The following is a 24,415-nucleotide window of genomic DNA, read 5'->3' on the forward strand; positions in this document are numbered from 1 at the left end:
TGTGTGTGTGTGTGTGTGTGAGTGAGTGAGTTTTGTTTTGTGTGTGTGTGTGTGTGTGTGTGTGTGTGTGTTTTTAGACCTCTTTTACAAGACAACAGATCCTTGTCTGTGAAAACGGTGTCAGCTGGACATCGTTGACATTTTGATGCACTTTAGACAGTTTTTAGGTTTTCCTCAAATTAGGCTTTTTACATTTGAAATTAGAGTTATAATAATAATAATAATAATAATAATAATAAATTAGAGTTCACCCAAAAAATGAATGTTTATTCATTTTTAGTAATTCTTATGTTGTTCCAAACCTGTGTGACTTTCTTACTTTCTTTCTTATGTGGAATGCAAAAGCAGATATTTTGAAAAGCATCTGGGTTTTTTTCCCCAACTGAAAACCTGTCAATGAAAATCAATGTGGTTCATTTTTGTTTTAGACCCCTTTGGCTTTCATTGCATAGACAGAAACGGTTGTTCTTTTGTGTTTTCCACAGAAGAAAAGAAAGGGTTTGGAATGACATGAGGGTGAATAAATGATGACAAATTTTTTGGGGTGAAGTATCTCTTTAAGGCAATAGAAATCCACACAGCTGCTTTAATTCGCATGACAAATTACAAAGCAGGGTTGTAACTTTCTTCAGGATTCATCATGGGTGTGTAAACTGGCCGTTGAGTAAAGAGTGCTTTTTGGCTGCACTTCTCCAGTCCAGTCTGGAGCGTGTGTGCGACACGTTACGAGCTCATATTACTGCAGGCGTTGAAACCTGAGAATCCATCCAGTTTTAGTCCATCCTATGATCGTGCTATTTATAGACTCACATCCTTTTGTCATTCCAGAGGGGCTTCCCGATCCCTTCGTGGCTTTCCAGCCTATGTTCTTTTGGCTCTGTTGCTCCAGACTCGGCGGGCCGGCCCGTTCCCTCCTCTTTCGTTTATATTCCCGCCATCGCGTAATTAGTTTTCCGGACTGTGGCATTCCCTCCCCTTCTCTGCACACCCCTCAGAGCACCCCTTCCGCAAAGTCAGAGGAAAAAAGGAGAGAAGGAAAGAGCACGCGCAACGGAGAGTGTGAGGATTTAGTGTTCTTTAGTGGGACTGAGAGCGTGCCTCTTTTTCCTATGAGACGGCTTTGCCTGGCAAGGAGATGGGCAGCCACAGGCCAAAGGGATGTTGATGTTTGTAGGGATCAGAGATCGACATGTGGTGTTTGCACTGCGCTTCAGACAGAAGCCAGTCTCTGCTGGAACTGGGGAGCTGGTAAGATTTCTGTGCGTGTATGTGTGTGTGTTTAAGAACATGTATAGAAGTAGAAATAAGTTTAAAGTGTGTCTCTACTGTGTTCTTATTCATTGGGACGGGGTGTATTGTTGTATCTGTGTGTGTTTGTAAGTAGATCACAGATGTTTTATGAGACATCTTGCTCTGTGGCTCTTTGTTTCATTTACCTGCTTTGAATTATTGGGGATCTTCCTCTATTGCGCAAACCCCTCCATTGTTGCTCTGAGCGCACTTCTGTTTCTAGTTGTGCTTTTGAGTGATGTTTCAGTTGATCTTGCACCGGACAGATGCATTTATATCCATGTAATTTCCATGAAAATGTGCATTAATGCCATTCCAGATTTTTCCTTTTCTGTTCTTCTTTTTGTCATTGATGACCTCTGTCCATCACTGATTGTAAATGCAGATTGTGTTAGTCAGAAATTATAACAAGAATAGATTTTTTTTTTTTCAGTGAGGTCTCTACATCAGCCATTCTGCTTGTTTTTATTGCTAATGGATGAAGTATTTGTGTGAGTGTGAGTTTTTCAGCTGTGTATTTTTTTAACTTGGTCATGGGAAGGTGGTGCCATGGTGGCATTGCCAACAAAACAATTTGATCTTATTAATCATAACAAATAGAGAGATGTATGTATATTAGAAGATCAGCCCCATTGAAATTCATATAATACCAGAATAAGCTTGGTGATGTTAGTAAAACAAGCTTTATTTGAACAATGAGTGCTTTATGTAAGATGCCGGAGCATTTCCCAGTCATCAACAGGGCTGCATTCATGTGAAGTGCCACGCTTGTGAATGCAGCCTGCCTGGTCCTCTAATGCTCTCAAACCTGGATTTAAAGCACTTGTGTCATGTGAGGGTCTTAAAGATCACACACATACCGAACAATGACAGTGAAACTTATATATGTGCGTAATTCTGGGGGAAACCCCCATCTGTAATTTTGACAGCTTCTTCTGCCCCCTCAAAGCCTCAGAAACCTAAGGTTGTTTGGAGTCAGTAAGATTTTTTTCTTTAAATGAAATACATTTTTAACATTTAGAAATATCCACAAAAATATTAAGCAGTACAACTGTTTTCAGCATTGATAATAATTAGAAATGCTCCTTGAGCACCAAATCAACATATTAGAATGATTTCTGAAGGATGACGTGACTGTGTTTCAAGAGTACTGTAGAGTGACTGTTGTTCGTTTGATATGTACTTATTGATGAACATTATGATTTTTGTCAGTAGCATTTTATACAATTGTTCGTTTAGTGTTGATTATATAAAGTAACCCTAAGGGCAATTATTGGATTGCATTTATGCCACCTCTAAAAAGTCATAAGAATTGTTGTAAATTTACATTTAATCGAAATTATCCAGTGTTATTTTAGTACTATTTATATACTTTTATAATACTTATTAATATTTTGAATGGCCTTTTATTTTTATACCTTCAGTTTTAATATTAATTTAAGTTTGTCATTTATCGTGTTTTTATTTGTACATTTTTATTATTTATATTTAGCTTTAATTTATATTTATTTCAGTTTTAGTTGTAGTAATATTCAGTGTTGGTAACACATTACAAGTAACGCAAGTTACATAATCATATTACTTTTTTAAGTAACTAGTAAAGTAACGCATTACTTTTAAATTTAGCAGAAAATATCTAGTTACTTTTTCAAATAAGAAATCCGAGTTACTTTGTTTTCCCATTTATTCACTGACACCTCTCCTGTCCCCGTATTGAAAAAAATTGGGAGTGAGGTGCAGAGGCTTTTCCTTCAGGCTGAGGCTTATTCATTTCAGTTTTTGTGTAAAAGGTCCTTTACAGTTGCCAAAAATATAACTTTGTTTTTTGTTGTTATTAAAAATAATTAAGCAAGCCCAGCTAAGGTGACAAAAAATAACTTAATGCATTACTTTCCATAAAAAGTAGCTGAGTAATGTAATTAGTTACTTTTTTATGGAGTAACGCAATATTGTAATGCATTACTTTTAAAAGTAACTTTCCCCAACATTGCTAATATTAGTACATCAGCATATTTCGGTTAGTTGCCAAGGCAAATTTTAAAATTTTATAATATTTACATTTTATTTTATATCAGCTGTATTATGTGGCATTATGTGTGCACAATAATTGCCATGACCTGTGAGTCTGACGAAATGTTTATGTCTGATTGTTGTGGTGACCTCCCTTTTGAATCTGTATTTCAGAGTATTTTTACAGAAGCAGCAGGTGAATACAGACCAGTCACAAAGTGTGAGAACAGTCTCTAATACCTTCGACCCATCATCTCTCAGCATCCTCTGTATGTCATTTGATGATCACAGCACTAGCTGAAGGGGTGTATAAGGGTGTATCGGCTCAATAGAGCCTGCCCCCCTGAGGATATTGCATGATGAAGTCAATCTACACCAGGCTCTTGTATTGTCTTATCCCAGATTGGAAACACCTGCAAACAGTGCCAAGTGCTCTGACATCCATACATCTCTCCTCTGCCGCTTCCCCTATACAAGATGAACAAATTCAATCAATCTGACTGTGTCAGTGTTCTCATCTCTGTAATACTGAACACTCTACTGAACACTAGTTCATTTAATTAAAAGAAGACCACTTAATCTAGAAAGTTAATCTGCTGGCACTGAGTGTGTGGATGAGAAGCAGTAAAGACAAACATGTACTGAAAGAATTCAGATTTGGCTTTTGTGGAATATAATGACAGCTGAAGAGTAGGATACCTTCCTGGATCAACATCCTTCTTGGTGCTGGAACAATATTTCCATCAAAAATATATATATATAGTTTACAGAAAAGCTGATAATTATTGTCAATTTATGGCTGATATTATAAATCTATATCTCTTTGTTTTAAAAAAATAAATTCTAGAAAGTTATAAATTACAAATTATAATGTACAGTATGAAAGATTGAAAATAATTTGCTTGACATATTTATTAAATCTTGAACCAGACCCATCCATATGAATTTTGTCACTGGTCCTGAGATCGACTATGATAAGACTACTGTATGTTTCTAGCATCATCAAAATCACCTATATCTGTCATCTCTCTCTCACTGGTGTAACTGATATGCATTGTAATCAAATAACCCTCATTATGTACTTTGACCTTTCCAAGCAATAACATTAGAAATGGCGTGGCTGAAGTATGTGTGATTGTTTTATCTGTTTACGAATGTGTCAGTTTTCTTTTTACTCATCGCCTCGAGCAACAAAAGTCATTTGTCGCAGCAGATATACCTCTGCTAAGGTGTTCACAGGTAGGAGTTATGCTGTTGATTCTCTGAGCTATGGCCCGGAGTGTGTTGTTTGGTGTGTAAGCATGATGTATGTCACAGCTGACACTAGACTGCTAGAATGTTTTATCATAGTATGCAGTACTGGAGGAATTAGTAGCTAAAAGCACATACCACGGAGGCAGTATGTTATAAAAAAAAGTACATAGATTGAAACTCATGGATTACACCAAAGTACTAAAGTAAATGCTAACTTAATCAATTGAAAGATAATCTCTGGGGGATCTGTGTTGAGACTGTTTCCTGAATATCCTGAACAGTGAGCGATGAGTTTTGTCTGCAGGAAGTTTATATTTACACAATTTTTGCACAAAGAGCTCTTTATTTATCTTGACAGAGATGCACCATACCATTGTGTGTTACTATAAAAGTAGTCGTTTGCTTTTATACCTCCACACCAGTTCAAAGCTCAACTTGTAATCTCACGTGTAAGCTTGTGGGAGTGGATAATGGGATTTACAAGGAACTTTGATTTGTGTCTGGAAAAACAAGGTTGCGTGTGTTATATGTACTGTATAGAATGCTGGTCTGTAGAATTTAGTCTGAATCTTCATATTTTGTCATATTGCCATTTGTATTGAATGTGATGCAATAACAGAGCATTTATTGGAAAATAATGACGTAATCTGAACAGTCCAATTCACAAACAAATGACTCTTATGACTGAGTCAGTTATTTTTAGTGAATCAAAAACAGATCATGCAATCAGTGTAGTGTGACATGTTGTTAAATTTTTTTCTAACCCACACTATCAACTTACATTTTCTTTCTTTTGCCCTCTACAGTGTGGAAGGTGAGGTTCCGGGTGGTGAGGCGGGCCCCTCTCTAGAAAACAGTGGTGGTTACTTACGAGGGCCGGTGAGCCGCAGTGCCATCATCAGTGGCGAGCACTTCGACAGCCCACCACTGTACGCTCACGAGGTACGGCAGCGCCCGCGGCGACCCAAACTCCAGCATTCCCAGTCGATCCTTCGCAAACAGGCAGAAGAGGACGCCATCAAACGCTCACGATCACTGTCTGAGAGCTATGAGCTGTCAACCGACCTCCAAGACAAACAGGTAGATCTCTTCATGATCTTTAACTGGAATGCTACCAACTACCAAACCATAAATTCTCCACCAACTATTTGTATTCATATTGCGATGAGCCTTTTTGGTGCAGAGGGAGTGTGATTGAGGTTCGGGGCTTCAGCTTATGCTTGATGTACTTCCCCTCAAAGGACTGTGTAAATAAATCTAGTTTATTGTATTTGGGTGAACATTAATTCCTTCAGGTTGCTTGTGGTGACTGGATGTCTTTCATATGAAGTAATTTGATACACCCAAAGGCTGATATGAGATCAGTGAGGACCTTTTAGGATTTGGGAGATGAGAATCATAACTCATAACTGCATGCTGGGAGAGTGATTCGTATTCAGAGTGACTGTGTTGTGGTACTATCCAGTGGCGTGCTGCCCACCGTCTCTGTGTGAGGTCACAGAGCTGAGAAATGTGATTAGTTCTGCCCATTCTTCAGGCTAAAAAGGTCTTGAGCTGGCTTTTGCATGGTAGTGGGTTACAACCGGTTTCTTAGGTACCATGCTAAAGGCGTTCTTCAGTCCATGATGCCTTTATAAGGGATTAAATGGTTTTATCCATCCTATCTGGCAAAATACCCAAGCTTTAATAGTTAGTACCATGTGTGGCTTTTATTTGTCTTTTATTTATGTGGCTTACCATTTTTGGCTTGAGGTTTGGTCCAGTCATATTGTGTCATGGGATGGAAAACAAAATCCTTGTCAACAATAAAATTCTGTAAGACTAAGGAAGGGACATTTGCACGTTTGGGTTTTGCTACTATCACTAAAAGTGGTGCGTAATCTTTGTGTTTCCACAGGTGGAGATGCTGGAGCGCAAATATGGAGGGCGTTTTATAACCCGACATGCTGCGCGAACAATCCAGACTGCCTTCCCCCAATATCAGATGAACAAGAACTTTGAGCGCCTCAGGAGTTCTATGTCGGAGAACCGCATGTCCAGACGCATAGTTTTGTCCAATATGAGAATGCAGTTTTCATTTGAAGGACCTGAAAAAGTCCACAGTTCATATTTTGAGGGGAAGCAGGTGTCTCTTACAGATGATGGTTCTAAACTAGGAGCCTTGGTGCAATCAGAGCGTGGAGAGATGGTCCCCACCAACATGAAGTCGCCTGCGGTCCAGAGCGATTTCACGGACGCCATTACAGAGCTGGAGGACGTTTTCTCTCGACAAGTGAAATCATTGGCAGAGTCGATAGATGATGCTCTGAACTGTCGCAGCCTACATGGAGACGAGGGACAGCCAGAGCCAACCAGAGGCCATCCGGACAGGGAGCAAGAGGTTACCTACCAGGTCAAGCCTTCCCACAGTAGTGATCACCGTAAGCGAGACGAGATGACAGCCTCCTATAGCGATGTGACACTTTATATAGATGAGGAAGAGCTCTCCCCTCCTCTTCCTTTATCACAATCAGTTGACAGACCCTCTAGCACAGAGTCGGACCTCCGTCTACGTTGTTTGAACTCCTCGCAGGACTACTGGTCTCTAGCTCATAAGGATGAAAAGGCCGACACAGACACTAGCTGCCGAAGCACCCCGTCTCTGGAGTGTCAAGAGCAGAGATTGAGGATAGACCACCTTCCCCTGCTCACCATCGAACCTCCCAGCGATAGCTCAGTTGAGCTGAGTGACCGTTCTGACCGAAGCTCTCTCAAGAGGCAGAACACTTACGATCGGGGCATTGCCAGCCAGCAGGGCAGCCCGAAACACATCCCCTCTCACGCGCTACCACCACGGGGACCGACAAGAGATGACGAAGCTCCTCGGCATCGGCCGCGGCAACTGGAGAGCCACCTGGCAATCAACGGCACTGCCAACCGGCAGAGCAAATCTGAGTCTGACTTCTCTGACGGCGATAACGACAGCATCAACAGCACTTCCAATTCCAATGATACCATCAACTGCAGTTCGGAGTCCTCATCCAGGGATAGTCTTCGAGAGCAGACTCTCAGCAAGCAGACATATCATAAAGAGACCCGCAACAGTTGGGACTCGCCCGCGTTCAGCAACGATATCATCCGCAAGAGGCACTATCGTATCGGCCTGAACCTTTTTAACAAGTAGGTGAAGTGTGAATGCATGCTTTTGGTTGTAGAAAGCTAGTTTGGGAAAAGAGTATGTGAGTGGAGTGGAGTGGAGTGGAGTGTCCACTCGAAATCCACTCCGGGTTTTCCATTTTCTGCTTCTAGAACAATTTGAACACTGTGACTGTAGCATTAACTTAAGCTAAATTTCACAGACAAAGTGGGTTCATTGTCCAATGTCTATAGTGTAGCAAAGCAGCACGAAGCACAGCTGAATCACAGGTCATTACTATCCAAGAAACTTCATATTACAAAACATGGCAAATTTGCATATCATAAGTTCAACAGACTTTAATCCATTTTTAAATCCACGGGGCGTAAGGTATACATGGCCATGCTCGTTTCAATAAGGTAAACATGACCACACTAAGTTGTTTCAGTATGTTTTTTATGTTCATATGCATATGTTAGCATGATTATGATGTGAATTGTTGCCAGCATGTGATTATATTATACTTGCACATTTTGAAAATTTTAAATATTATATTAATGCAGTTGGCAGATGTTTTTATCAAAAATTACTTGCATTCAAGCGATCAAGCCTACGACTTTGGCATTGCTAGTGTAATGCTCAACTATTTGAGCTAGAGGAACACACCTCACTCCAGGCAAAAATGATGCTACTTTGCTCCTCATTCCCACGCCACTCACATACTCTGTTTTGGAGTGTCATGTTTCAGTTGCATTGAGTAATGATTTTCATTAGCGCCAGTCAGAGCTGTGTTAATAGCTGTGAAAGATCTTTGTGCACAAACAATGCCGCGAGCTAATGTTTTTTCAATTATCATCTAAACCAAGTGCACAAAGAGCAATAGACGTGTGTTTTCCTTTTCCAGACATTCATTATAATTTTGGCTCATTTATTTATTCAGTATGTCTGTGTGCATGCATGTGGTGCTGTTTGATTGCCACTCAGCGCTCCAAATTTGATTAGCGATCAAGCAATTAGAACTGTGATGAGAACACTATTAGTTTAGTTGGGATGTTGATCAAGGAAAGCACACTGCCCTCATAACCAGAGTTTACTATCTAGCTCTGTGTACTTAAGACGAACAAGGTTCATTCTTTTTTTAAGCTCCTTATAATAAAAGAGGGATTATCTTTGATCATTTATTTTGCAATCATGAGATATTTCAGATCAGATTTAATTTCTTATTGAATGGATTAAGGTGCTTGCTTGCTGCTGGGGCTGTGCATGTTTATGTGCCAGTATGTGTGAGTCTTAGAATGTGTTTGTTCGTTTAAAGCCTTGTTTAAAGTGGGAACCTCTAATCTTGGATGATTGTGGATTTGCCTGTTTTTGCACTGGGCCATTAAGTTCCTTTTAATCTTGTATGGTAACAGTCCAGTCGCAAGAACATACTTGAGCTGAGATGCTTAGTCACACTTTGGGACCAGTACAGGCACTGTTCAGACTCTTGATCTTCTTTTATCGTCTCTAGGAAACCTGAAAAAGGCATCCAATACCTGATTGAGCGAGGATTTGTCCCAGACACACCTGTGGGAGTTGCCCATTTCCTGTTACAGAGAAAAGGGCTGAGTCGACAGATGATTGGCGAGTTCCTGGGCAACAGGCAGAAACAGTTCAACAGAGATGTTCTTGAGTAAGTTCAACAACTTTAACTGGGTTAGTTGGGTGTATTGTATATACATAAACAGTCATTCAAAGTGAAATATACTCAAAAGCCAAGTTATTTCAAATATGCAGTAAATTTTTATGCAGCACTTTTTGTTTTGTGCATGGGTTATTTGCAATTAGTTGTCTCTGCCCATTAAACCAGGACTGGTAAAAGTATATTATTATAGAAAAAAATTTACACAATTCAGTTTTAATCTAATTAATTTACTGGCAGATGCTGCAGTTTTTTGTTCGTTTTTTTTCTATTTAACCAGTCCATGCTCCAAGTAAACCATATGTGACCTACGTTCACAAAAAAAGAAAACACAAATTTTCCAAAGAAAGAAAAATAAAGAAAAAAATTCAACTAGAATTCCATCATAATAATCTTTAATTTTAGGATGCTCCTCTGTAATTATGTTCTTCGCTATCCGTTACTATCCTCGCCACAGCAGAATTAACTTGGTAAATTACATTAAGCCAGTATCACTGGAGCCTTTATGAATTTATGTGTTCCCTCCTGAGATAAACTGACCACCGTGTCTAAGCCTTTCAAGCTCATGTGGCTTTGAGTGCATGTAGGATCAAAGATCATAGTCCATTGTTTTAAACTGGTTCTTTACAATTCTACCCACATCCATTTAGTGTCCTCTTTTTAAATTGAGTGCATTTAGGATCAAAGGTGGAAAATATTAATTCCATTTCAGAAAATTGAAAACTAAAAAATTGATAACCACAAGAATTTGCCGTAATTGTTAGTGACCCCTTGAAATTAGTTCGGAATCAAAGTGTGAGAGAGGGATAAAATGTATGGACTCTTGCACTGCTTTGTACGTATTGAATAAGGTGTCTGGATTCATGGAGTACTTCTCTGAAGCAATGTGCCTGGGAATGAATCAACTCATTCTCACTCTTAAGTTAACTCATCCTCCCTTTTCAAAATGCCAGTAATGTCAAAATAATGAGGGCAGATAAGCCCATGCAGTCTGTGTTCAGCTCAGTCTGAAAGCACTTTTTTTAAAGGCACTTCCTTGAAAAATCAGTAAATCTTGACATGTGAGATCAAATGCACTCTTGAGTATCCCTGGAGCAAAATGTCCCTCAGAATGCTTTGTATGCCCCATGATTGTGATTTAGAGACTGATAGAACTTGCTTTTATCGGATTTGTCTCCTTTTTCCTTTTTCTAAAAGCAGTGAACACTCTCAGTTTAAAATATCTTCATGTGTGCTGTGAAAATTAATAAAATTAATGGAATAGAATGCATTTTTCCCCCAGAAGATTTCCAAACTAACAGTGCAGGAAAGAATGTAGCAGTCCTTTGACTTTGTTCATTATCTTTTTCCAGCTGTGTGGTAGATGAGATGGATTTCTCTGGAATGGAGCTGGATGAAGCCTTGAGAAAATTCCAGGCACATATCCGGGTGCAGGGAGAGGCGCAGAAGGTGGAGCGACTCATTGAAGCCTTCAGGTGAAAAACATTTCAGTTGATTCTTTAAAAAAAGAAGCACTGTTAAAGGGATAGTTCACACAAGAATGAAAACTCTCACTTGTTTTAAAATGTTGTGCTTATATCCATCTGACTCATGAATGAGTCATTCAGACTGGGTTTTGTGAACTGACTCAACTGATCCATTAAAAATATCCAATGATTCATAATCAAAATAATATTTTCTATTAACATGCCAAAGAGATCAAGATGTTTAGTGCATAACAACTTAAAATTTGGTCTGTTACAAAACTACAATATTGCTCAGAAGACTTGGAATATAGCCCATAAGTCATTGAACCTCTTTTATGATATATTTATGGGTCATTTTTGGAGATGGGCAACCTATCATTCATTTCAACACATCATTGAAATGACATCAAGGCAACTTATCATTCATTTTCATATTTTCGAAAAGAGTGGCCGGGATATTCACCTAAAAATTCACCTCTTGTTTTCCACATAGACAGTAAGTTATATGGGTTTGGACTAACGTAAGGGTGAATAAATAATGACAGAATTTTAGACAATGAAGATGGAACAATTATCATTTTCAGTTAAACCTTGTTTAAGCAAGAAAAAGCCTCTAAGATATTTTGCTTTTTTGGTCTTCGACACTCCCTTAGCCCACAGAACACATTGTTCGATCGGCTCTCAAGGACCGCCTGTCATTTGAGCGATCACACCGGCTTACAACGTGTGTGAAGATAACTCCAATGGTTGCCTGCTTACCACCCGTAGACTTTCAAAAAATATTGTTATAGCTAAACCCTTTGAGGCAGACATCTTTCCAAATGAACAGTTTAAAGTCCATTCAAGTGTTATCTGAAAGAACATAGCTCTTTAACAGGATGGCAGTTTTACCATTCTCTTTCAGGCTTGTGCATCTAGCACCAATTACTCACCAGAGCAGCTATTGATTCTGTAGAAGTGCAGTCTCATATTAATTTGTTTCACTTTGTTCATTTGTTGTAGTTGTGTTTATTATTTCCATTCAGTCAGCGCTACTGCATCTGCAACCCGGGGGTGGTGCGTCAATTTAGGAACCCCGATACCATCTTCATCCTGGCGTTTGCCATTATACTCCTCAACACGGACATGTACAGCCCAAACGTGAAGCCAGAGAGGAAGATGAAACTGGAGGACTTTGTAAAGAACCTTCGCGGTGAGATTCACATTAACATTTTTCATTGCAAACTGAATCTGTTCCATCCATAAATTCCCTTCAAAGGCATTCAGATATTTTTATCATACTAAAAAAAAACTTAATGCATGTGCTCCAGACTGATGAATGGCTTCTTTAGGATAGCAATGACATCTTTCTGGTCACAACCTTGCATAATAATTGGAGCAAAGCAAACAGATTCACATTCGACTTCCATATGTAAATATAGTCACGTTGTAATTCAGATGTGCTTGACCTACATTTCTAATTCTTTCCTAAAATTTCCATAAATCTTTTGCGTGCCCTAAATATCCAATCTCTTTTGTTTTTTGCTTCCTGTGCACAGGGGTGGACGACGGAGAGGATATCCCAAGAGAGATGTTGGTTGGCATCTACGAGCGAATCCGGAAGCGAGAGCTTAAAACTAACGAAGACCACGTCTCCCAGGTGCAGAAGGTGGAGAAACTCATAGTTGGCAAAAAGCCGGTGAGTGTCATTGTCACTTTTGTCTTCCACACTTCTATCCAAACCATCTTGTAGTGCCTTACTTGCAGGAACAGTCCATCTCTATCCATCATGTTGACCCCGGTTCTAGAAATGACACTTTATCGATTCTAGTCACGGTCCAGTGGTGTGAAATGATCCAAGGAGATTGGTTAAACATGTTCCTTCTCTCACCTATTGTGTGTTTTTATGCCCTTGTGACTCCATGCAGTGTAGATCTATAGGTTTTATTGTTCTGTCAGTAACCATTTGCAAACACTTTTTTATCCTCAAGAGCCACGTGACATTGAGACTCCTAGAAGATTCTTTATCTACAAGATGTTTTTCTTTATGACAGATCTAATACCTACCTTGAGACCTTCACAGTGTCTGACTGTGGTGTCTGAGCGTGTATGTAAGTCATGTGGCGAGAGCTGCGTGATGCTCTACAATGATAAATGTGATTTGCTTCTGCACAGAGGCCTTCAGAGTAACCTAAAGATGAAATCTACTAATAGTTCACCTGCTCTGAACTCAACCATCTTATTATGCGGCACAGCGGGTTACAACCAGAGAACTTATTCAGAGGCAGCATATAGAGTATATTACATATTTAATGTGACACAACTGAAAATTATAGATATGTTTTAAATAGATTTTACAATTTAAAATATTTAAATACATATAGTTTCATCTTTTTCAGTGCAATGATCCCTTTGTGGATGGAGAGACACAGAGAAGGGACTCTCCCGCCATTACATATTGTATAAAAAAAATCGAAGATGACATTTTAAGCATGACATTTAGCTGAACTTTAGTTTCTTAACCTTTAGCTTAGCTTAGCATATTTTATTTATTATTATTATATTTTTTTTACAAAGTTTGGGGTGTTTACTGTTTTTTTTTTAAGAAGCATCAGATGCTCTTCAAGACTTTATTTATTTGATCAAAAGTAAAAGCAGTAATATTGTGAAATATTATTACAATTTAAAATGACTGTTTTCTATTTTAATATATTTTATATAAAATCTTAAAATGTTATAAATGTTATTTATTCCTTTGATGGCAAAGCTGAATTTTCTGCAGTCATCACTCCAGTCTTCAGTGTCACATGATCCTTCAGAAATCATTATAATAATATGCTTATTACCGTTCTGATATGCTTCTTAAACAAATTGTAGACCATTAGCATCTACCTTGACTAAAGTCTGTTACCTCTAAAGGTGTATGTATGTAGAGTTGTATAATCCACAAGATCAGAACAATATACATCATCCCTCAGCAGAGTCTCTCCCAAGGCTAAACTAACTGAAGCTGTTTCCATAATGAACTTGCATCTTCTTTACCACATTGAGTGCTTGTCACACAGTTGAATTTGGAGGCACTGTGGGTTTTCAGAGCTGAAATAATTAACATTTAAGCTTTAATGGAAATGGCACACATGGCTTGGTTGCCAGGAAAACCTTCTCCCTGGTGTATCTTCCACACATCTTTGGAGAGGACATAATGGAGATCTCCTGTGGAGCTCAGATAGAAGGCTGCTGTGCCTGAGACCCCTGCCTGCAGACCCTGCATCCCGGGTGCTGTAATTAGGTTTCTGAAAACTGGCCGAGACTCCCTGTCACAGTTTCAAGCAGCAGCAGTTTGGCTCCTCATTAACCTCCCTTCTGACCCCATTCACACAGCACTGCTCACATCTGACAGGTAGATGGAGGGGGGGTCTTAATAACGAGAGACAGAGACCACTCTCTGACCTTCAAGCCTCCCTTCAGTCCTCTCGCTATGATCCTTACTCATCAGTCTCATTTTTTCACTTTTCAGATCGGGTCTCTGCACCATGGCCTTGGATGTGTGAGTGTAATGTTTACTGTTTTCATTCCTCTTACTGTCGTTAAACAATTTAAGTCAGATAACCATGGTTACAAAACAGTTATTTTCAATCAAATAAATTATTTTATAGGAGGTTTTCTTTCTGCTCAGTTTTTTTTCCAAGTATAATGTAGGAGGTTGGGGGTGGGGGATAAATATTATCCAATAAAATAAAATTATTTAATTAATTAAAAAATGTATTACCTAAAAAATCAATTATTATTATACCTATTTTGTTACTTACTGAATACTGCACTGTATATACTATATTCTATTTTTTATTAAATAATAAGTGAAACAATAAGTATTATTCCACATTTCAAACTACTACACTACATTTTTTTTTCCAATTAATCATGTTTGAATGTAATATTTCTGATCAAAAAACAAATAAAAAGAGACTCATTAAAATGGTGAAACTGGTCATTTACATTTACATTTATGCATGTAAATGTAAGTTACCAGTAAATTACCAGTTCCACCATTCCACCATAGTGGCAAGTCAAGCACATTGCATTTTGGGATACCGTATTTCATGCAGTAATCTCTGTAGTATACAGGTCATTCGGTTATTTTATCCATACTGAAAATATACATACTCTTGAAGAGTATACATGCTGTACTGCAGCAATAGTAAGTTGTGTGCTAGTATGACATTCTGAACATGTCTAGGGTCTCATTTATGGACCAGGTTCGAGCTAATCAATATTTGTGTCCCACACACAGGTGCTGTCTCTACCACATCGCAGACTGGTATGTTACTGCAGGCTGTTCGAAGTGCCTGACCCTAACAAACCTCAGAAGCTGGGTCTCCACCAGAGAGAGATATTCCTGTTCAATGACGTTTTAGTGGTACGAAAGCACACACTTCATAGCCCATGACGCAAAATAAGACCGAACTGTCTTACATCATAGCATCTTTTGTTATGTTGTTAAGTTCTTGTTGTTATGACTGTGTAATGGTCAGCGAGACATATTTAGTCTAACTCTATGTCAGCAGTTGTGTACATCATGTGTCCAAAAGACAATCAGAAAGTGTTACTCAGCTCAAAGAAAAGAGCCAAGGATAATTAGGAACAGATGGGATCCTAATGTGACATGCTTTTGATTCAGGTCACTAAGATTTTCCAGAAGAAGAAGAATTCGGTGACGTACAGCTTCAGGCAGTCCTTTTCTCTATACGGGATGCAGGTGCTTCTGTTTGAAAACCAGTGTAAGTACCCTCAGCAAAGGGTCAAAGCCCTTCTGACCCCATGTTGCCCTTTTGTGGGCTGTTTTTTCCATGTCCGTACAGTTTAGCGTGTCAAGTAAAAAACAGACTTTTCACTGCACAGGAAAACACAAAACAGGTGTTAAAGGTCATAATTCTGCTGTTGACTGAAAAATTTATTTTCACAATCAAAGTATTGTGTATTACGATGTGTTTTGCTCACAAATATGCGATTGCGAAATGTGAGAATATCGATCAGTGCGTCCCTCTGATTAGAGCACGTCAGAGTGCTCTCGTGATTTGCCGGTCTGTAAATATTTCTCTCCCGCTGCTGCTTTTCAGATTACCCCAATGGAGTGCGTCTCACTTCAGCTCTTCCAGGTGCAGACATCAAGGTTCTCATTAACTTCAACGCCCCCAACCCGCAAGACCGCAAGAAGTTCACCGATGACCTGCGGGAGTCCATCGCAGAGGTGCAGGAGATGGAGAAGTACAGAATAGAGTGTAAGCAGCTCTTATTCACTTTCATTGTTGACAAGAGTGACCAGTATAGTCCACAGAAGAAAGAAAAAAAGTCATAAGGGGCTCGAATAATGTGCCTGTTTTTCAAATTGCACAGCAAATGTATCTAAAAGCAATGAAATGTGTGTGAAATATGATCATTGAAGTTGAAATCGTTTTATGCAGCTGAACTGGAGAAGCAGAAAGGTGTGGTCCGTCCCAGCATTTCCCAGAGCTCAGGGCTGAAGAAAGAGACAGGAAATGGCAATCTGAGTCGCACCAGTCTGGATGACAGTTATGCCATGGGTGAAGGCCTCAAGAGAAGTGCCCTCAGCAGCTCCTTGCGTGACCTTTCAGATGCAGGTGAGTGTACAGACCCACATAAGATATGTCATGTGTTTCTGGCTTTATCTGTTACAAACAGATTATTTTGTGCAGTCTTGTCCAAACAATACTTCGCCTCTTGCCAAAGTAGAGCGCTAAATGCTTGCTTCTAAATTGGTGTTTGTCCACAACCATTAGTGTAGCCTCGATTATTTATGCTGGGTGATATATAATATAACCAAGATTTTATTGCCAATTTAAAATTAATTTCCAACCTGCTTTTATTTGTCTATTAGGTTTGCTAAAGTCCTTGTCATTGGACTAGTTTTGAGGTCCTTGTCTAGTGAAAATTAGTATACAGATTCATGCTTTGATTATTTTAACCAGGTTTTTACCAGTGTTGTTATTGTTAACTAAAGCAATAATTATTAAAAATAGTTTTTGGTACAAAAAAAAATGATATATATATATATATATATATATATATATTTAATGAAGAACTTACACAAACAAAAAATAGAAATATTGCCTTGGCAACAAACTGAAATAAATTGAAGTACTAAAATTACACTGATTTTTACAGTAGTTTTTTATCTACATAAATATTGTTTATATCTCCATGGCCTCTTGGTTGAATTTTTTCAAATACACAAATATCAAGATATTTTAACAAGATATTTTTTAAAGATATTTAAGCTTATAATTATCACATACCATATATGTCTTTAAGATATTTAAGATATATATGGTATGTGATAATTATAATCAGTTTTATAATGTTGTTATTATCATTAAAATACATTTTATTTTGTTGTTATTATAATTATAATACAATTATATTATATTTATAATATTACATAAGGATGCTGAAAAATATCTAAATAATAGTAACCTGTCACCCAGCCCTATTATGAATGTCCTTTGCCATGGCTAATGAAGCTAGATGCATCCTGACAAATATTATCTTCCACATTAGTTGTTTTTCCCTACTCTATAATTGAACCTCACACAATTCACAAGCTGTGATATCTTCCCACCCATGGCAGTCACTACACTGAAAAAAAGGGATAGTGTGAAGTGTGACCTCATGCTTTCTCAGTTAGAACAATCATTTAACAGCGTAGTCATGCTCCATAAGTGTGAATTGAACTCAACCGAGCTGGCTGCTGAGCCTGATGGCAGGGGACACGACACATGTGAACTTGAGAGATGACTGGCAAAGCTATGAATATACCACTCCAGCAATCCTCTACAGTGAAAACACTGAAAATGTGTGCAGTATTTTTTAAATAATGCATTAAAGAAAAGTTCACCCAAAAAAGATGTACAGTAGATGAGTTTGTTTCTTCATCTGAACAGATTTGGAGAAAGTTGCATTACATCACTTGCTCACTAGTGGAACCTCTGCAGTGAATGGGTGCCGTCAGAATGACAGCTGATAAAAACATCACAGTAATCCACAAGTAATCCATACTTTTGAAGTGAAAAGCTGTGTGTTTGTAAGAAACAAATAAATACGAGTCCTCTATCCATACTACTGCTTTTTCCAGTGTAAAAGTCATCTCGTCTGAATCGGTAAATAAGTGAAATATAAGTCAAAACATATAATATAATATAAGACATAAATAAATATGTCAGTGGATTTTAATTGAGCGGACAACAGGGGGATGGACTTTTTCACTGGAGGAAGCGTTAATATGGGTTATGGATTCGTTATTATGGCCAGAAGCAACAGTTTGAAGTTAAAGTGCCTTTATGATGAATTTTTTGGTGAACTATTCCTTTAAGACAAAGCTATGTGTCTAGCAGTTGATAGCTCTCCTAACATTGTCATTCAATCATTCAGTACTTACTAAAGATGGTCAGTGGTTTCATACTGCCAGTCTAGGCTGCCACATTTGTATTTGTCCATGCATCAGAAATAATAAAGATTTTTTTCCCACTGTTTTTGCTTGTTTTGGTTCAGTTGCTGCTGCGATCTAGTGTAGGGATCAGTTTGCTTGTAGTCATCAAAACCCAGTTTGCTTAAGATACTTGAAGATGTAGCTCTATGCTCATTGATTTTAGGACCAGTATACCCTCATCCTTTGGCCCTTTAAAAGCTCCCGACCCACCTGGCTCTACCCTCCCTCCCTGTTTAAACAGCGGCTGCTTGCTTCATGTCTCAATAGCGCCCCTGTAGGCAGGCAGGATATATATGCCTCTACACACGCCTCTATATATCTGACTGTTCGAGCGTGCTCTAATCTATCATATTGCATGTCTCGCTCAGGCAAGCGGGGGCGCCGCAGCAGTGCAGGATCTCTAGACAGCAATATGGAAGTAAGTACCGTGATATAGGATGCAAGAACCTACAACAGGTCACTATTCTGTGTGACAGTGTTGCATTTCAAAACTGCAACTTTGCTTTATTTATTTCTCTGGTCTGTCTACCATCTTTTCTTTTGGGTTGCTTCTTTGCTCAATAGTTCCCACTGTCTGTATGTGTGTGGTATTGTTTTTGGACTAAGTAGGCCACCCTGCATGCATAGACTGCCTGTTCATGTGGAGCTTATGTGGAATGACGGGGAATTCTGCCCCCGTGGCTCACATCACATATCATAACATCTCCATGGTCCAACTTAGTCAGCATGACTCAACTAATGCAAACATCCCATGTCACGTTCCGTGGGCTGTGTGTGTCTTTTTATTTTCGCAAATTGTTTCGATTTGATTCCTGGTGGCATGTTTTATTTGGCCGCTGCAAGTGAACAATAGAGTGTTGCGTTTGAGCACTTCAAAAAGTGCAAGTCTTCATTTCCTCACCAACCTCCAACCACTTGACCTCTTCCTCTCCAGCCCTAAACACCTTTTACCTCTCGGAATGCCTTGAAATTGTTTCCCATCCCATGCAGATAAGCATAATAAAGATGAGGGAGTTTAGCAAAGGTGATGCTTTAATAGACTGGATTTGGATTGTCACCCTTTTAGTCCATATAGGTTATTATGTGTGCCAGTTTGATTGGCAACCCATTCTGGAATGTAGGAGAAGCCCATATGCTTGCTTTAACATTACTAAACGCTGACTAACTCAATCTTGCTTGTTTCAGCTTTTGCATGTAATGCATGGCTTTCAGGGTTCTGCTTCAGTCTTTTATAAATGTATTAACTGCTGATGGATGGTCATGATCCATTGCTTGAGTGCTGTGTCCTTGTTTTATAATACTGACATAAATGGAATCATTTTTAGAGTACTTTTTATGAGAGACTATTTTGGGTAATAAATTTGCTTCATCTTTTGGTCAAAATTACACTACTATTCAAAAGTTTGGGGTCAGTAAGACTTTTAAAGAATACATTTTTAAGAATTTGAAAAAAAAAAACTTGTTTACCAAGGACGCATTTATAATGTTACAACAGAATTCTATTCAAAATAAATGCTGTTCTGTTTAACTTTTTATTCGTCAAAGAGTCCTTAAAAAAAAGAATGTATCATGGTTTCCACAAAACTGTTAAAATTAATAAAAATACAAAATATTTCTTGAGCACCAAATCAGAATATTAGAATGATTTCTGAAGAATCGTGTGACACTGAAGACTGGAGTAATGATGCTGAACATTCAGCTTTGCCATCACAGGAATAAAGTACCGTACATTTTAAAATATATTAAAATAGAAAACATTGTAATTGTAATAAAATTGTAAAATATAATTTATATGGTTTTACTGAATTTTGATCAAATAAATGCAGACTTGGTGTACATAAGATACTCATTTCAGAAATATAAAAAAAATCTTACCAACCCCAACAGTAGTGAATATGTTTTATGACTTGAAATATATGAAATATGTAATTATTTGGGATGGGAATCAAAGAATTAGTTTTAAATTAGATTACACTTAGTTTCCTTTTTTACTTAACAAATATTTTTTTTAAGTTTTTTATTATTAATTCAGTTCTGTTCTGAATATGTGTCTTTAACTACACTGCTTTATGAACAACTAATCAATAGCTACACTGTTTTAAGTCTCTTTTAACAGTTTGTGGTTCTCCTTGTTTTGGACATGATCAAAGTAATGAAAGTAAAGAATCAAATTGATTCATTCAGTGAATGAGCCATTAGACTGATTCAAACCAATAACTCCGTACTGGACCTATTTGTGAGTCTTTTTAATGATTCATGGATTGGACTATGCTGGTCCAAAAATAAGCTCATTGAAGACCTGTTAACAAAACTGAATGTCATGAAAATCATTGCTGTTTTGTTTTGCTTTGTTTTTGAAAACGGAAAAATGGATTCTTGGTTCCCAACCCTAATAATTACATATTTAAATTAAGTCAAATGAACATTTAAAAATTTAGAGTGCAGAATGAGGAATATTAGTGGAACTGTGCTCTTGACTCATTGAGCATGCTGTACATATCTCGTGTTTAACTTCTTCATTCTCTCTCTTTCCATCGTTCTCCTGCAGGGGTCCATCATTAGCAGCCCCCACATACGGCGTCGGGCCACTTCCAGCCGAGAATGCCCCTCCCGCCAGCAGTCCATCCCCAACTCCTCTTCTCTCCTGGGCTCCCTGTTCGGAACCAAGCGGGGAAAGTCGCCCTCTTTGCCTCCCCAGCCCTCGCACCCCTCCCACTCCGCCCACCCAACACTCATCTCTCACACCCCTCACCCTTCCAACCTGCACCACACGGCCCGTGACGGCGTCACAGTCACCGAGACCCAGGCCCAGATGCACCCCCACCACGCTCAGCTTTGCCACATGCAGAATCCCCCTCCGTACCACCACCACCATCACTACCACCCCCCAACACACATTCAACACCCGCCCCACCAATACCACCCCCCGACCGGTCCCTCGTCCTCTCACAGCCACTCGCACGGTCCCCACGGCCACGGGCCACACCCCTCGCACCCCTCCCACTCCCAGCATGCACCTCACCACCACAGCCAGCCTCCAGCCCCTCCTCCGGCGGCCAGCAGCACCAAGCCCAAACACAGCGGCATCAGCACTGTGGTTTGAGCCCCTCCACGAACTCTTTCCACATGGGAATGGGACCGTTTTTGGCGGGGTGACCGTTGGGCCTCTCTTTAGATTGTAACATGCAACGGATTATTGCTGCCTACCAGGACACGAACAAAAGGGCACCTTGTCACACGTCTCAACTCATCCAGTACCCGTTTCCTCTGGAAAGGGGAGCCACACTGTGTAGCACCGGCCTTCTCGTTTAGGGTAGCTAGAACTCAAATCATCAGTTCTTTCCAGTCATTGCTCAAGTTGTAGAGCCCCAGATAAAGCTGCTTCTTTTAGGCTCGATTTTAGAGACTTTCAACCCTCTCGACTTTGGCGGTGAAGCAAGAGCATGCGCAAAAGACCGTGGCAACTGTTTTCTTGTACTTATCTACCCAAAATGCATTATCAAATAGCCTGCTTATTAGTTTGCAGAAACTAAAGAACGGTTTGAGAGAAGGGTCTGTCGAAGTCGGTCACAACGAGTGGTGTTCCAGTATTTAATGTAGCTGTAGACCACACATTTCTGTGATATAGTTAGGGGACTATAACGTGCCAATTATTAAGCAGTGACTGAGTTATTCCCCAAAAAAAGAGAAAAAAGATTTGCTTTGTGTATGTCGTGCATATAGTATTTTGTAAAATAATAATAATAATATTACCAGCTATTATTATTATTGTTATAGAACAAAAATGATCTGAAGCCTCAGATAAAATCTCAATATTCTCTGTGTACTCTTGACAGAGGAGTTACTAGTTTTCACTGATACTGAAAAAAAATGGAAATTGTTGGTTGCCTTGAAGTTGGAAGATTCTCCTGGAATCTCCGGCTTGCGTTTCTCTCCATCTTCTTTGGGATCTACGTAGCGCAAACCAATCACAGGGACTGTGGGAAGGGGGAGGGCAGAACAGGCGAGCTCATCGATGGATCTTCCACGGCCTCGATTTGTCGGTCTCGGCCACTGCTGCGACATGGTTTTATTTTTTTAACTATTTTTTTAGAGATGAATAAATCAATATGAAATAAATGTACGTTTGAAGATGTTTATGGTAAAGCCGGTGTGATGGAGAAGGCTATTTTGACGTCTAACATTAGAGGTAGTGTTTGTGTTGGAGGAAAGCAGGCTGCACTTCAAAGCTGATCGAATTCTCTCCCTATATTTCAAGAGTTAGTTTGTGCAGAGATGTTGATTTTTCTCAGCAGACTGAGTGTGTGCCCTCTTCTGTGTGGAAATGAAGTAGATTTGATACATATTCTTCTGTCCTCCTGTGAGAATGCCTTTCACTTGCTCAGAAACACAGCTAATGTAATGTAATCTAATGTAATGTAAACTGCATATAATATGTAGCAGTGGGTCAGATGGATGTGTTCTCACTCGGAATGGATTTGAACATGTTTTTTCACACATATCCCCTTTCTCGGTTCAACTTTTGACTTGTTTTATACTGTAAGTAGATAAATGGTGACGGAGCTGTGATTTGTGTAATAGTTTCGTGTGTCAAAGCTCTTTTAACTCAAGCACAGAGCTTCTGAACAGCACTTTTCTTTGTAAATAATCACTTAATGTACAGAAACCACGGCTGAAATGAACTCGCTCTCTTATGCTGAGACCAGTGTCAGCAGTTACAACATTTGCTGTGCGTTGTTTCTCTTTTTTCAGATTTTCTTTCTTTTTTTCTTTAATTAATTAATCATGTGCAATATGTATGTTTCGGTTTTGTACATTCAGAATTGCGACCAATTGATTCGTTGGTTTGTTTGTTTGTTGTTTTTGTTATATTTCTAATATCATACGTCAAACCCCATATTGTTTCTCGCCCCCACTGACATCTTGTTCTCCCTGGTCTCTGTTTTACCTGCAACCTACAGTCAGGAATGTCAACTAAAGTACTCTTGCATGTATATTGTACAAAATATTCTCTAGATATTGCATATTTCCAGAGATATTATCAGTGTTACTGTTGACCGTTGTTAAATGAGTGATGATGATGATGAACATATTAAAATCTGTAGACTTCTCTTCATTCAAAGCGTCTTTATCCTGTTTCGTAACTAAATAGATTCAATTAGGAGACATCTGTTTATTGTTTATCTGGGCTTGAAAAATCAAACACTGATTTTCAAATAGTTTATAAAGGAAAATATTAGCCTGTAGCCTAATCGTAATGAAGTGCCACCGGGGCACATCCGTATAATAATAATAATAGAAGCTTATGGATAATAGAGCATAAATCTGTGTCTATGTCCTTATCAGACTTCATAATTAATCAGACTAGGACAGCCCATCTCTGTGTACAAGTGCAATAATCCGAAGCCATTTCTGACTAAATAACCCACCATAAATTCAAAGAACTGTCAACAAAATGTCTCTTTGTATGTTTTTTTTTTTAGGTTTTTCGCCTTTGTGTTGGAATGTTTTTCATGGATTTCAGTGCAGTGTATTGTAAATGTATTGTGGTGCTTCAGCTTTGTCAAAACGTCACAAAGCTTTGCATGCTGATGCCTAGCACCTCTGGTTGAAATGTGAGCTTATTTAAAAATGAAGAAATGTGCTTTCTTTTAATTATGTTTTTTCTCATCTTTTGTTTGTTCGATTGGTCAGTTTTATTGTTTTGTTTTGTTTTACTTTTTTTTAAGTGATGTTGGCTTGCTGTTACATTTTATGCTGTGCCACTGCATCTCAGCATGTATATCACTTGTTTACCCCCTAAAAAGATCTCTAAAAAGTAGTGCTGCCAAATCGATTAATCGTGATTAATCGCATCCAAAATAAATGTTTGTGTTTACATAATAGATGTGTGTGCACTGTGTATATTTAAATGTGTATATATATAAGTACACAGACATACATGTATATATTTAAGAAATATTTACATGTGTGTTTATATATACATATTAATATTTATGTATGATTTATATTATATATATATATATATATATATATATATATATATATATAGTGTTTTATTTTTATATTTGTTATATTTGTATCTTGAATGCTAGTTAAATACACCTACTGTTTCT

At 38.5% G+C, this 24,415-nt stretch overlaps 1 protein-coding gene across 5 annotated transcripts in view; it reads left to right on the top strand.

Moving 5' to 3' along the window:
• The window catches only part of LOC107685650 (IQ motif and SEC7 domain-containing protein 1-like), a 218,825-nt gene extending 194,735 nt beyond the window's left edge, over positions 1-24,090 (top strand). For 3 of the 5 annotated variants that reach the window (XM_016482311.1, XM_016482314.1, XM_016482313.1), the window contains 13 exons: positions 5,361-5,634; positions 6,452-7,713; positions 9,180-9,341; positions 10,703-10,825; positions 11,842-12,008; positions 12,355-12,494; positions 14,313-14,342; positions 15,087-15,212; positions 15,474-15,573; positions 15,913-16,074; positions 16,258-16,434; positions 18,668-18,717; positions 20,848-24,090. In XM_016482311.1, the coding sequence (XP_016337797.1) occupies positions 5,361-5,634; positions 6,452-7,713; positions 9,180-9,341; positions 10,703-10,825; positions 11,842-12,008; positions 12,355-12,494; positions 14,313-14,342; positions 15,087-15,212; positions 15,474-15,573; positions 15,913-16,074; positions 16,258-16,434; positions 18,668-18,717; positions 20,848-21,402 (3,328 nt within the window). In that variant the 3' untranslated portion in view covers positions 21,403-24,090. Of the gene's footprint in view, positions 1-1,066; positions 1,249-5,360; positions 5,635-6,451; positions 7,714-9,179; positions 9,342-10,702; positions 10,826-11,841; positions 12,009-12,354; positions 12,495-14,312; positions 14,343-15,086; positions 15,213-15,473; positions 15,574-15,912; positions 16,075-16,257; positions 16,435-18,667; positions 18,718-20,847 lie in introns of those variants that run through there. The other 2 variants (XM_016482312.1, XM_016482315.1) reach the window with 2 other exon arrangements.
• The last annotated feature ends 325 nt before the right edge of the window (positions 24,091-24,415 follow it).

Source organism: Sinocyclocheilus anshuiensis, unplaced genomic scaffold (assembly GCF_001515605.1).
Source record: "Sinocyclocheilus anshuiensis isolate Anshui unplaced genomic scaffold, SAMN03320099.WGS_v1.1 scaffold257, whole genome shotgun sequence".
In the NCBI taxonomy this organism is placed as follows: Eukaryota; Metazoa; Chordata; class Actinopteri; order Cypriniformes; family Cyprinidae; genus Sinocyclocheilus; species Sinocyclocheilus anshuiensis.